This window comes from Tursiops truncatus, chromosome 3 (genome assembly GCF_011762595.2).
Source record: "Tursiops truncatus isolate mTurTru1 chromosome 3, mTurTru1.mat.Y, whole genome shotgun sequence".
Taxonomy (NCBI): Eukaryota; Metazoa; Chordata; class Mammalia; order Artiodactyla; family Delphinidae; genus Tursiops; species Tursiops truncatus.
Window position 1 is genome coordinate 63513761 of NC_047036.1, and position 13192 is coordinate 63526952.

At 36.5% G+C, this 13192-nt stretch overlaps 2 protein-coding genes across 8 annotated transcripts in view; both read left to right on the forward strand.

Moving 5' to 3' along the window:
• The window catches only part of ZFYVE16 (zinc finger FYVE-type containing 16), a 57644-nt gene extending 51712 nt beyond the window's left edge, over positions 1 to 5932 (forward strand). For all 6 annotated transcript variants that reach the window (XM_019929760.3, XM_019929759.3, XM_033852969.2 and 3 more), the window contains one exon: positions 3179 to 5932. In XM_019929760.3, the coding sequence (XP_019785319.2) occupies positions 3179 to 3340 (162 nt within the window). In that variant the 3' untranslated portion in view covers positions 3341 to 5932. The remainder of the gene's footprint in view (positions 1 to 3178) is intronic.
• Positions 5933 to 12640: 6708 nt separating this feature from the next.
• The window catches only part of FAM151B (family with sequence similarity 151 member B), a 32513-nt gene continuing 31961 nt past the window's right edge, over positions 12641 to 13192 (forward strand). The window contains exon 1 of one of the 2 annotated variants that reach the window (XR_002175294.3): positions 12641 to 13073. Coding sequence is in view for 1 of the 2 variants with exons in the window: in XM_019929758.3 (XP_019785317.2) it covers positions 13049 to 13073 (25 nt within the window). In the remaining variant the exon portion in view is untranslated. The remainder of the gene's footprint in view (positions 13074 to 13192) is intronic. The other variant, XM_019929758.3, reaches the window with a different exon arrangement.

Consider the following 13192-nt stretch of genomic DNA (forward strand, 5'->3'; position numbering starts at 1 on the left):
TTTTGTGATGTCTTTTTGAAATGAATATATCTTATATTAAAATAATCCAAAGTTTTTCTTTAACCTTTTACTTTGAGATCACTGAAGAGAACTAAAGTTTGTTGAACGTTAATGTTCGGTACACACTTCCTGTACATTATCTCCTTTACTGTCCACAGCAGGGGCCAGCAAACTCTTTTTGGTCAGACAGTAAATAATTTAGGCATTGCGGTCTGTCAGATTTCTTTCACAACTACTTAACTGTGCCATTATAGTGTGAAAGCAGCTGTAGACAGTATGTAAACTAAACAGCTTAGCTGTGTTCCAGTGAAACTTTGTTTACAAAAACAGTTGGTGGGCCACATTGGCCCACAGGCCATAGTTTGCTGACCCCTGCTCCACAACATTCCTGCTTGATAAGTAGGGTTTTTAATTATGCTGACTAAATTCTATATTCATGTGACTTAAAATTACAAAAGTCTAAAAATGTTAAAAAAGGGAAATTTTCAGTTTTTTCCTCCCATGTAGGGAAAAACCTATTTCTTCCCTTCTATGTCTTTCCTGTGTGTCTCTTTCACTACTCACTGAAAACACTTCTGCTCACCAGATGTGTGGAGGCTTTCCCCCACCCCAGCAAGCAATTCTCAGACACAAGCAGGGTGTCTAAGAATTCAACTTAATTCTGACTTGATCTACCTGGAGATAGCATCAGATCCTACAGCTCTTACAAGACTGCCTCCTCCCCCACTTCATATATCAGTCAGTTATCACCTGTGCTTCTGACCAACCAGTTATGGATCAGAGCTTCCAATGACCCCCTCGTCCTTGGGTTCAATTAACTTGCTTGAGCGGCTCACAGAACTCAGGGGAACATTTGCGTATGTCTGTCAGTTCATTAAAGGCTATACAGATGAACAGCCAGATGAAGAGATACATGGGACAAGGTCTGGTAGAGTCCTGAGCAGGAGTTTCTGTCTCCACGGAGTTGGGTGCGTCACCCTCCCAGTGTGGATGTATTCACCAGCCTGAAAGCTCTCTCAACCCACTTCTACTGAGATTTTATGGAGGTTTCCTCATGTAGGCATGATCAATTATTAACTGAGTTTTTAGCCCCGCTCCCCTCTCTGGAGAATGAGGGGTAGGGCTGGAAATTTAAAACTTCTAATCATGGGCTTGGTCTTTCTGGTGACCAGCCCCTATCTAGGAGCCCATCCAGAGTTGACTCAAAAGAACAAAAGATGCTCCTTCGTCTCTTATCACTCAGGAATTCACAACTTTTTTAGGAGCCCTGTGTCAGGGATGGGATCAAAGATAAATATTAGAATAAGAGATGTTACTGGTATTCTTATCACTTAGGAAATGACAAGGGTTTTAGGAGCTTTATGCCAGGAACTGGGGTCAGAGACCAATATATATTTTCTATTATCTCACAAATATATATATACCGGGACCACCTCATTAAACATGCTAGAGAGCAACATTCACACAGTACTCTATTTAATTGGTGACCTCTGGAGATATTAACTCCAGGCTACAATGTAAATGGTTCCCAGTAGAGTTGCATCAGGTAATAGCCCTGGAAAGATCGCCTTCCTACCCTTGACTCCTAACCCTTCAGTCCACTTCCATACTCCCCCTCATCCTCCCTTCTTGGTCAGGCAGTCAAATGTTATCCATGTCTATGTATTCTTTGTAATTTTTTGCATGTATGAGCAATTAAGTTTGTATGTTCTTTTTGTTCTCTTCTCACTTTTTTTTTAACAGTGCTTCTTTAACTTAATATATCTTAGAGATATTTCATTTAACTACGTATTCTTTTTAAAGTTGCACAGTAGTAGTTGATTATATAAATGTACCATAATTTATTTAGTGCTTATGCATGTTTGGTATGTCCTGGTTGATATTTAAGGTATCCACAATATTTTGCTTTTGCATAAGTGTGAGTATATAAGAAATATTCCTAGAAGTAGAATTGCCGGGTCCAAGTATGTACTCAATAGATATTACCATATTGTCTCAAATAGAGGTTATGACAATTTATATTTCTACCACAATTTATGAGAGTGTTCTTTCTCTCACATCCTTATCAAAGCAGTATATAATCAAACTTTTGAACTTTGCCAATTTGATAGGTGAAAAGTGGTACTCCACTAGTATTTTTTTTTAAATATTTATTTATTTGGTTGTGCCAGGTCTTAGTTGCAGCCCATGAGCTCCTTAATTGCGGCAGGCACGCTCCTTAGTTGTGGCACGTGGGCGCCTTAGTTGTGGCATGTGAACTCAGTTGCGGCATGTGGGATCTAGTTCCCTGACCAGGGATCAAACCTGGGCCCCCTGCCTTGGGAGCATGGAGTGTTAACCACTGCACCACCAGGGAAGTTCCAATCCAGTAGTATTTTAATGTGCCTTTTTAACTGTTTCTCACATCCAATATAATAGATTTCAGTCCAGGTTGTTCATTAGAATGGTCAATCTTTATTTTTTTTTTTTTTTGGCGGCGCCACGCTGCATGTGGGATCTTAGTTCCCCGACCAGGGATCGAACTCACGCCCCCTGCAATGGAAGCGCGGAGTCTTAACCTCTGGACCACCGGGGAAGTCCCAGAATGGTTAATCTTAACATGAACAATTTCATATGTTGAAGGTTTGCTCTTCTTCAGGCAGGATGTGTTACAGTTCTTATTGGAAAAAAGAACTTACATTTTTATCTCACTATTAAAATTTCCTTTTTCAAGGAAGCACCTGATAATTACTTGAGTAAGCATTGTTAATTATTTTAGTCATATGTATTAAAATGTAATTTTCACCAGCAAAATTAAATTCAAATATTATTTTATGATAAATTCAAAATATTTTTAAGTAGATCTTTTTTTAAATACCATGGGGTCTTTATTTAAATCATGTTGACAATTATTCAAACCCTTGGTCTGCCAATGTGTTTACATGTTCATTGAGAAGAAACCTGAAGTATGAAGTAGTGGCAATTTTATTTTCATAGTATCTGTGGAAGGGACAATTATAATTTATGTAGTAGAAGAAATAAAGGAAAATGTAAAACATTATTTTATGAACAAAATATCAAGTATTTTCTTAACATGCTTAAATTGAATGATATTCTTAAATAGTTTTATATTCATCTGCTGAACAAAACAAGATTGCTCACTTTCTAGGGTTGACTCATCAAGATTTTTTTTTTCCAGGTTGAATTTCAGGCAGGATCCGAAGGCCAACTTCTTCCTCAGCATTATCTAAATGATCTTGATAGTGCTCTAATCCCTGTGATCCACGGTGGGACCTCCAACTCTACTAGTTTACCATTAGAAATAGAATTAGTATTTTTTATTATTGAAAATCTTTTTTAGTGAAAGGACGTGAGTTGTATTATATATTGCAAACTGATTTGTTAAAACTAACTCCAGCACTAAAGCTGAAATGCCACAGACACTAAAAGTAAATATGTTTGATGTTTGAAACATGTAAGCTTTGCTTTTTAGGCAGGAATGATCTTTTAAAAATCATTAGCACAATATTTAAATCTCCAAAAATTTAAGAGATCCACAGTTTTTGAAGCTTTACACTTTACAAGTACTGAAAAAGACAAGGATTTCTTCTGTCTTTAAAAAATTTGTAGCATTTAACTGTGTTATTTAAATGCTAAGCCAAAGTACCTGCACTTAGGTATACCTCTTTATGCCAAGAATGATTTTAATGAAGGCTCTTTTCAGATGTAAGCTTGTGAAGGAACTACCTTTTTTGTTTATATGCCAGTTAAATTACTGGTTTCTAAAGTCTGTTAAAAATGTATTTCAATGGCACAGACCAGTTTCCAGATCTTAGACTTAATATGGTAATTCTTTGAATAAGGCAGATAACTTATTTGTATAATTGGAGTGGAGACCTACCTCCATGATTAGATAAACTGATTGTTTGCATTAAAATCAGAATTTTGCCTTCTTTCTTTTCAAATTATTATTTTATATATACATATATGGTTTTCTCTTTATTAAATGGGTATTCTTAAAGTAACTGTGGGTGCTTCAGGATTTTGTGCTTCTATAATTAAGTATATTGTTTTTATAGCAAGAACATGTGATTTGGTATGTGTTTTATAAATCTTTAATAATTTATAAATAGGTAATATTTTTGTATTGCAGTGCATTATTTTTCCTCCTTTCCTTCCAAAGTATACCACTGTATATACCACTTCTAAGAGTGATTGACGACAGGCCAGATGACCCTTGAAGTAGTCATTATGTAGCAATAAATGAAGCCTGAAACAGGTGTTTTTTTAACTTCTCCTTTAAACCTTGAAAGTTTCTTGGCAAGTCTACATATTTTCATTGACACCAATGTATTAAGTATAAATTTTAATGAACTACTTACTTTTGCATATTTTAAATTCTTTATATGGTAGTTATTTTTTATAACAGGATATTAACATAAGTTAAATTCTATGTATTTGAAACTGTTACAGAACTTTCTTCTTTACTTCAAATAGAAAAAAATTTTTAAAGTACGTTGTGTTAAAAAAGTAATGGTCATATTTTAGTTAATCCTGTCATTTAAGTTATTTAAAATAATAATCATTATTTTAATGCTTTTTTTATTCTAATGTGGAATATATATGTTTTTGTATCAAAAACACTCCTGTGTCTCAAGAAAAAGAAACTACATTAAATAGCCCTGTTTTAAGAAAGTATTTATGAAGCATCTCAACCTGAAGATGAAGTCAGGGTTATAACTCAGGTTCTTAGGTCTCAGTCTAGGAAAAAACTGAGAATTTGAATCAGTTTGGTCATATGATTCCTACTGAATCACATCTGTCGTACTAGCCAAAGACACAGCATGGAGGAAAATATCAGTCTTTTGGAAGTAACCACTTCATAAACAATGTAAAATGTTGCAGACATTAAATAAAATTAAGCAACATGATGTAATAACTTGTGAAATTTGTTGACATCATAAGCAATTGCATATCTAACTCAATTTGTTTTCTTTATATTTTTGTTTATTTTGCAGTATAAGTTAAGGGCACAATCTATGAATACTGAAGTTACTTTAAAATAACCAGAAGGTAGAGGACTTTTCCCATGATGGGATAGCTTTGGATTTGTTTCCCTAAAGTCTCTAAATTTAATGAAAATTGGAGTTACTGTGCCTTTGGAGGCACATTCTAAAGTATTCTTTGTAGATGTACAATATGTTTCTGAATGCATTTGGTCATGTTCTTCCCATTGATAATTTAAAATTTTAATTTTTTTAAAGGTGAAGAAATAGAATGGTTCTTTGTACTCAGTCTGCAATGATCTATTTTTGGTCTATGCCTTTTAAGAATACTGTCTTTCCAGAATTTTGAAATATTAAGTAAAATTTAGCCCATTTGCTTTTGCAGCAATCCAGCAGATTAGTATATGCATATATGCTTGCTATATGCAGAGCACTTTAGTAGGCTTCATTGATTGAAAGATGAATAAAATAGTTCTTTCCCTCTTGGAGATGAATGTGTGAAGCAGATAATTAACAAAGTAAAAGTAATTGCTAAAATAGAGATATGACTTCTAAGTAGCTGGTTGGAAAACAATTCAGGAGGATAGCCATACTAATAATGAGAAGGTGTGGGCGTTAAACTTGTCTAGGCAAGAGCTGAAAATCTGAAGAGTCAGTAATATGTCAAAACATTCAACTTTCCCTTTTAAGGCAATTTACTTTAAAGAGTCTTCTGTGTTGTGTGAATATCTTACCTTATTTAATCATAAAAATCATAATTTAATCATAAAAGTAGTAGCCTGACTATGGTGTCTCAATTGCCTAAGTTTATAACAGCCTAGATTTAAATATTGTTTTATAAGTAAAGAATACAACTCTTCTTTTTTTAATAGTAATATAACTTTGATAACTTGACTCAAATTTTAAAGAGAAAATATCTTGAAATAAACCAGAAACCTCTAAACAGTCCTAGGTTTTAATTTTTTTCTTTGTGATTAAAGAAAAATGCTTCATATGTGTAATATATAAACATTCAAAAATCAGAAAGAAATGTTAAAAACTTAATATGTCTTACTGCCCACCTTGTATGCATCTACCTTGTTCTTCTCACTCTCCAATCTCAATAAGAAGTGATTTTTATTATTGTGTATCTTTCCAAGGTTTAGGTGCAGTAGCAGCAAATATATTTTTATTATCTCCCCTCATTTTTTATACAAAATATAGTGTGCTGTTTACACTGAAGAACACAGTGTCATCTCCTCAATTACTTTGATTTATGTGGCTTCTATTTAGAATCTTAAAGTTTTCACTGCTTCTCCAACCACTGTGTAATTGATAAAAGCAATCTTAATGGCAGAAAAGCAAGAAGAAAATCCATTACTGGAATTATGACCATATGTTTCCATAGGAGGATTGTTTTTCTCATAACAATTTTTTATGAAAATACTTGGAATGTTATTTTTTATTTGAGCTATATTTAAAACCTTTATTTTTTTTCCTACCCAACACTAAGCCTCACCATCTAAATTTATCTTTTACCACTTGACATTGGTGTTCTTTTTGTTTTGTTTTACATCAGATTTTTAGTAGTTTTAAATCTTCTCTTTATATTCTGTGTTTTAGATTTAGCTTGGAATGATACACAATTTAATATTTAACACCTTTTGGGAAACATTTTCTGAATTTGCATTGATAAAAATTACAGCTATATTTTCATGCTTTTTACAAATGAAGAAATAGTTCTAATTCAAGAGCTTTATTATGAACCTCCGAATATAGTAAAGTTTTTTTTTTTCTTTCTTTTTTTGTTCTTTTGGTAAAATAAGGTGCTCGTCAGCTTCCAAGATAGCCCACAGTGATCCCTGCCTCTTGGTTATTCACACCCTTGTGTAGTCACCTCCCACACTGTACCACTGTTGGTCTTTGTGACCAACAGAATATGGAAGAAGGGATGGGATGTCATTTCCAATATTATGTTATAAAAGGTTCTATGGTTGCCATCTTTGGTGTATTTCTCCCCACTCACTCTCTTCATTTCATCCCTGTCTCCCCACCTCTCCCTCCCTGTCTGCCTGTCTCCTTCTCTTTCTCCTTCTCTTTCTATTGAGTCACTCATTCTTGGGGAAGCCAGCTGCCAGGCAAGTGGAAGGGGATCCTCCAACCCAGTCAAGCCTTCAGACTGCAGCCCCAGCCACAGTTTGACTGTAGCCTCATGAGAATCACCCAACTAAGCCTTTCTCAGATTTCTGAATCTCAGATATAAATGTCTGTTGTTTTAAGCTGCTAAATTTTCTGGTGGTTTATTACATGAAGCAACTAATATTAGCTAACTAAAACAAGATACCTATATCTTAGAGCAGCTATAAGTACAAATTTCTAAAAAAATAATAAAAAGATTAATTGCTCTGAAAAAATTAAGCATAGTTCTTATCAACATTTATGGATTCCATTCCACAAGTAGTATGTGTTAAGTACAGAGACTACCAAGAGAAAGAGTAGGGTTTGGCCATGTAGGGACAAAGATGCAATTGCGGGAAACTTCCTGTTTCTGGAAATTGCATGTTAGGATATTTAGAGCTATGCCATTGATAAAAACAACCAAAGCTGATTAAAATACAAAAAGGCATCTTAAAACATCAAAGAGATTTTTAAGACAGTATGGAACACCCAGTCCAAAAGTAAAGAGAAAAAGAGAAGTGAGCATGGGGCCCTAATATGACAGCCTAATGGGGTAAGGGGGACAGATATCAAAGTTCAAGGCCCACACAAGATGGTGAATCTAACAGGAATTGTGAATCTAACAGAAGAACTTCCCCACAGTAGGCTGAGACTCCCTCAAAGGGTTTCGGCCTTTAGATGAGGATGAATCAGAAATATAAATTATGTAAAATTGTAGCCAAGTTTAGAATTGCCTACATCACCCAAAGACTCTTAAGCATTTGACTTGCTTTAAGGTGGTCCCCCCCGCAACACACAAACCAAAACAAACCAAAAAAACAGGCACATAAGGAAACTAGATTCCAGAGGCAAGAATTAGTAGAAACAGTTAAATTCATATAGTCTTAGGTATTACATTTATGCTTTCTGTGTTTAAAGAAATAAAGTCAAGTGTCAAATACCTGTAGAGAATTGGAAACTAAAAAGTGATGGAACTAATTTGGGAAGTAACTAAATACAAATGTTGCAAGAATATATAAAAACTGAACTTTAAAACTCAGTAAATAGGTTTAAAGGCAGAACAGAATATAACCAATTGGAAGGATTTATAAACTAGAATATAGATCAGGAGAAATTATCCAGAATGCAGCATGGAGAAATAAAAAGATGGAAAGATGGAAAAATCAGGAAACATATAGAGGATACAGTGAGAATTCCCAACATCTGCTTAATTAGCTGCAGAAGGAGAGGGGAGGGTAGAACAGAACAAATACTTTTAGATATAATGTAGGCTTTTAAAAATTGATGAAATACATGACTACAGATTCAAGAAGTTAAAGAAATTCCAAACAGAATAAATAAAAAGGGATCTACACATAGGCACTTTAAAATAGGAACTGCCAGCTGGCACAGAGTCCAAGGAACAGTCTGCTCTCTCTAGTCAGAGGACAGAGAAGGGGGTTGGGGGACTATGAGACAATCCTTTTGAGTTTACTTACCTTATTCCAGGAGAGCTGCAGAAAAACAGCAGCACCCCTCCCTCCCTACCATATGTAAACCCTATGGGGCAATGTGGACTTTCCCTGCCCTACCTAATCTAGAGACAACAAAAAGGCAGCACCCCCCTCTCTACCCACTGTGCAATGGTGGCAGTCAGTGCAGGGCAGAACACTAGCAATGTTGTGGGGAAGCTAAAGCTCTGCCTTCTAGCCAGAACACCAAGAAGGGGTGATCTTAGAACCAGAGAGTGTGGGGAAGATCATTGATAGGAGGGAATTGAAGAAAGGAAACCTCTAAATTTGTATATAAAATCCTGAGATCACCTCCACACTGTGCATGTGTGAAATTGACCAGAAGCAGCCAAAGGTTTTGAAAACTGATCTACAGTGTAGCTCACTATCCAGGTTTCAGACTAGCCACTGGGCGGTGCACAATTTGGGCAGATTAGAATGGTAGTGCAAAGTCACTGAGAACTAAATTTTTGGAACAATAGCCCACAGAAAGCAGGCCAGGATGTGTGGTGTGAACTAACTGGATTGACTGCCAGCTAAAACAAGACAAAACAAAAACACTCTTCTGAAGATTTAAACAGGACTGAGAATTTCATAATATTCAAAATATCCAGGAAATAATCAAAAATTATTCAAGATGCAAAACACTAGGGAAATCTTAAGTAACTCTCAAGGGAAAAGACAATGAACAAAACCCAATTCTGAGGTAACCCAAATGTTGGAATTATCAGAAGAAGACAAAAAGAATTAATTTAATCAGGTTCTACAAAGCAAAGCTAAACATTATTGAAATGAATGGAAAGATAGAAGTCTTCACCAAAGAAATCAAAGCTATAAAAAGAACCAAATGGAAATTTTAGAACTGAAGAATACAGTAAAAAAAATTACTGGAGATGATGGATGGAAGAGTCAGTAAATTTGAAGATACATGAGTAGAAACTATCCAGTCTGAATAACAATGAGAAAAAAAAGTGGAAAAAAATGAAGAGCTTTGAGGACATATAGGACAATATCAAAAAGTCTAATATTTGTGTCATAGAAGCTAGCTGAAAACTTCCAAAATCCCATGAGTCTGGGTTTTCATGATTCACTCAACCCTGTAAGTAAACACAGCTAATTGGATGAGTGGCAATAATGCCTGACAGATTTGTTAACTTAAAAAAGAAAATATTTAAGCAGCTAAAGGAACCAAGATATAAAGTAATTAAATTCTCAATTCTCAAAAACCCTTTAACTTCAAGCCTGAGGGCCATTTAAAATTCATTGAATTAAATTAGTTTTTTGTTTGCTTTTTTTGTTCTTTTTGTTTTTTTGTTTTGCGGTACGCGGGCCTCTCACTGCTGTGGCTTCTCCCGTTGCGGGGCACAGGCTCCGGACACGCAGGCCCAGCGGCCACGGCTCACGGGCCCAGCCGCTCCGCGGCATGTGGGATCTTCCCGTACCGGGGCACGAACCCGTATCCCCTGCATCGGCAGGCGGACTCTTAACCACAGCGCCACCAGGGAAGGCCTTTTGTTTGTTTTTAATCACAATTTAGGGAGTTAGTAGGATCCCGTTTTAGCATTAAATTATGTGGAAGTAGGAATCCAGTGCAGAGACTCCCAATTTGGCAGAAGACATTTAAACATCTTTTGTCTGCTGAACTGCAGAATAAATCCAGGACAGGAATCAAAGTAAGTGGAAGCTATCAATGTAGGCATATTTAAAAAGAAATTTGAGGCAACCAGAGAGTAAAAACTGACTGCTTTATAGTTACGGGAATTTGCAACTGGGCTAGCAGAAAATTTGTCAATAACAAAACAGAAGCCAGAAAACTATAAAATATATGCACTTAATATATATATTTAAGTGCTAAGTGGAAAGTAAATTCTAAGGCTAGCTACACTCTTATTCAAGAGTGAATTGTATGTACTGAATCAAAGGTCACCCACAGATGACCTCATCTTATTCCACTCCTCTAATACACATAATCTCACCACCTCTACCCAGATTGGGTTAATCAGAGCTAATATTATACCATTAATTCCTCTTTAAATATGTCATCAAAAGCAGCTCCAAACTATCAGGTCAATGCCCATTTTTCACATTCTGATCTTCATAAGGCTCTGTACATCTTTCTTCAGTGTACCATATACTCTTAACACATGCAACCCTTCCTTTGTGCAAAAAGATTAAAAGTAATTAGACACATAATTGCTATAAAATTTTCCAAACACTCAAAAGTAGAGAAAATGGTATGATGAAACTCTACATACCCAACCTAAACACTCCTCAGATTCAACAATTACCAAGATTTTCCACTTTTGCTTCATCTATCTCTTGATTTCTTTGCTGGAGTATTTTCAAGCAAATCTTAGACATCATTATCTCATGCCACATATTCCACTATGTAGTTCTAAAAAATGGACAGTGAAGAGTAATTTTAATTGAGCCAGTTACTGTAAAATCTATGAAAATATTGACCTAATACGGTTATCAATAGGCCATAGAAACTTTTGTACTGCAACTGATACGATCTAGAACGTGAAAAGACAGCCTGCAAAATGGAAGAAAATATTTGTAAATCATATATCTGTTAAGGGACTTGTAGTCAGACTTTATAAAGAATTTTTACAATTCAACAAAACCTCCACAAATAACCTACTTTTAAAAATGTGCAAATAATTTGAATAGACACTTCTCCAAAGAAAATATATAAAAAGCCAATAAGCGCTTGAAAATATGTTCAACATTATTAGTCACTAGCGGTATACAAATAATGACCACAATGAGATGTTGCTTCATATCCATTTGGATGGCTATAATTAAACAAATAAACAGATAATAACAAGTATTGGTGAGGATGTGGAGAAATTGGAACCCTCATACATTGCTGGTGGGAATGTAAAATGTTGTATGTAGCTGCTTTGCAAAACTGTTTGACACTTCCTCAAAAAGTTAAACATAGAGTTACCATATGAACCAGCAATTCCACTCTTACGTATATACCCAAGAGAAATACATCTGCATAATTCCACACAGAATTTGTACAAGAATGTTTATAGCAGCCAAAATTCATTAGTTGCCAAAAATGGAAACAATGCAACAGTCCATCCATTGATGAATAGACAAATAAATGTGGTATATGCAAATAATGGAAATTTGGCCACAAAAAAATTTAATAAAGTACTGATACATGCTACAACATGAACCTCGCAAACATTATGCTAAGTGAAAGAAGCCAGTCACAAAACACTGTATACTCTATGATCCCATTTAAATGAAATGTGCAGAATGGGCAAATCCATAGAGACAGAAAGTGGATTAGTGGTTCCTTAAGGTTGGGGAGAAAGGGGAGTGACTGCTTTGGATGATGAAAATGTTCTAAAATTGATGGTGTGCTGGTTGCACAATTCTGTGACTACACTGAATTGTACCCTTTAAATGTATAACATTTTGTATCATTAGGAAATGCAGATCAAATTCAAGCCAATCAATTGTATATCTCAAGAAAGATTTTTTTTTAAGGTCAATGAAGTTATTAAAATTTAGTGCTTTCTGAAACTCAAGAAATCATTTCGATTGAGCTTGAGAAAATCCAGAGAATACGGAAGCCTTATTGAAGACATATTGAAATAATTACAACTCGTCTGGAAAGACTTACGTATATTAAAATATGAAGAGCTGGGCGAGAAGGGCTGCCATTTGTGCTGTGTGTGAGGTGATGTATTGTTATCCTAATTTTACAACTGACGGATTGAGTGGTAGAGTTACAGAACCAGAATATGGCAGTGCTGCACTGCTAATTCACGTCAGTCTGACTCCACTGGCGCTTTTTCCAGTCCCAGCTTGGCTGTGGAAAGGAGTTAAGGAGGGCAAAGAAGGCAGTGGGTGGGAGAATCCAGCTGCTAGGAGTGTTTCTGAGTGAAAACCGGTAGAGAAGTCAAGAGGGGAACAGAAAACTTCCAACTTATCACTTCAGTCTCCTTATGCAGAAACGCTCATTTTTATGGAGATAGGATTTCATGTCATTTTTTAGGATGCTACTAAAATTAAAAAGAGAAAATATATCCAATTTGGAAATTCGTACCCCACAGCAGCAACTTGGCGTCTCAACCCAGCTTCTGTTTTCCCTGACGCCGCGTTCTTCATTACTACCCATTTCCTGACTACCTTTCAAAGGAGCGACGCGCGCGACACTAAGACGCGAAAACCACCCGGGAAGACGGCGCGCTGGCGAAACTCGAGCCGCCGCCTCTGCGCGTGCGCACCGCTCCTCGGCCCCTTCCGCCTCCGCCTCGGAAGCTCCTCCTAGGCGGCCGTCGGAGGCCACGGCAAGGTCTATTCTCTGTAGAGTCGGGTTTTCTCGCCATCTGTTACGGGTCTTCGGCGGCACCCACCGCTCAGCGCCTGCGCAGACTGAGGACCACGGTCACCATGACAGCGACCGCCGGGGCCCCTGGTAAGAGGTGCTCCCCAGACTTCGGGTCTGGGACTGTGCTCCACACAGTGGGCTTGCAGTGGACGTTTTCTCCGGCCCGCTGCCGGTAGTTGGGGGCCCTTTGAGAGACTCCTCTGGCG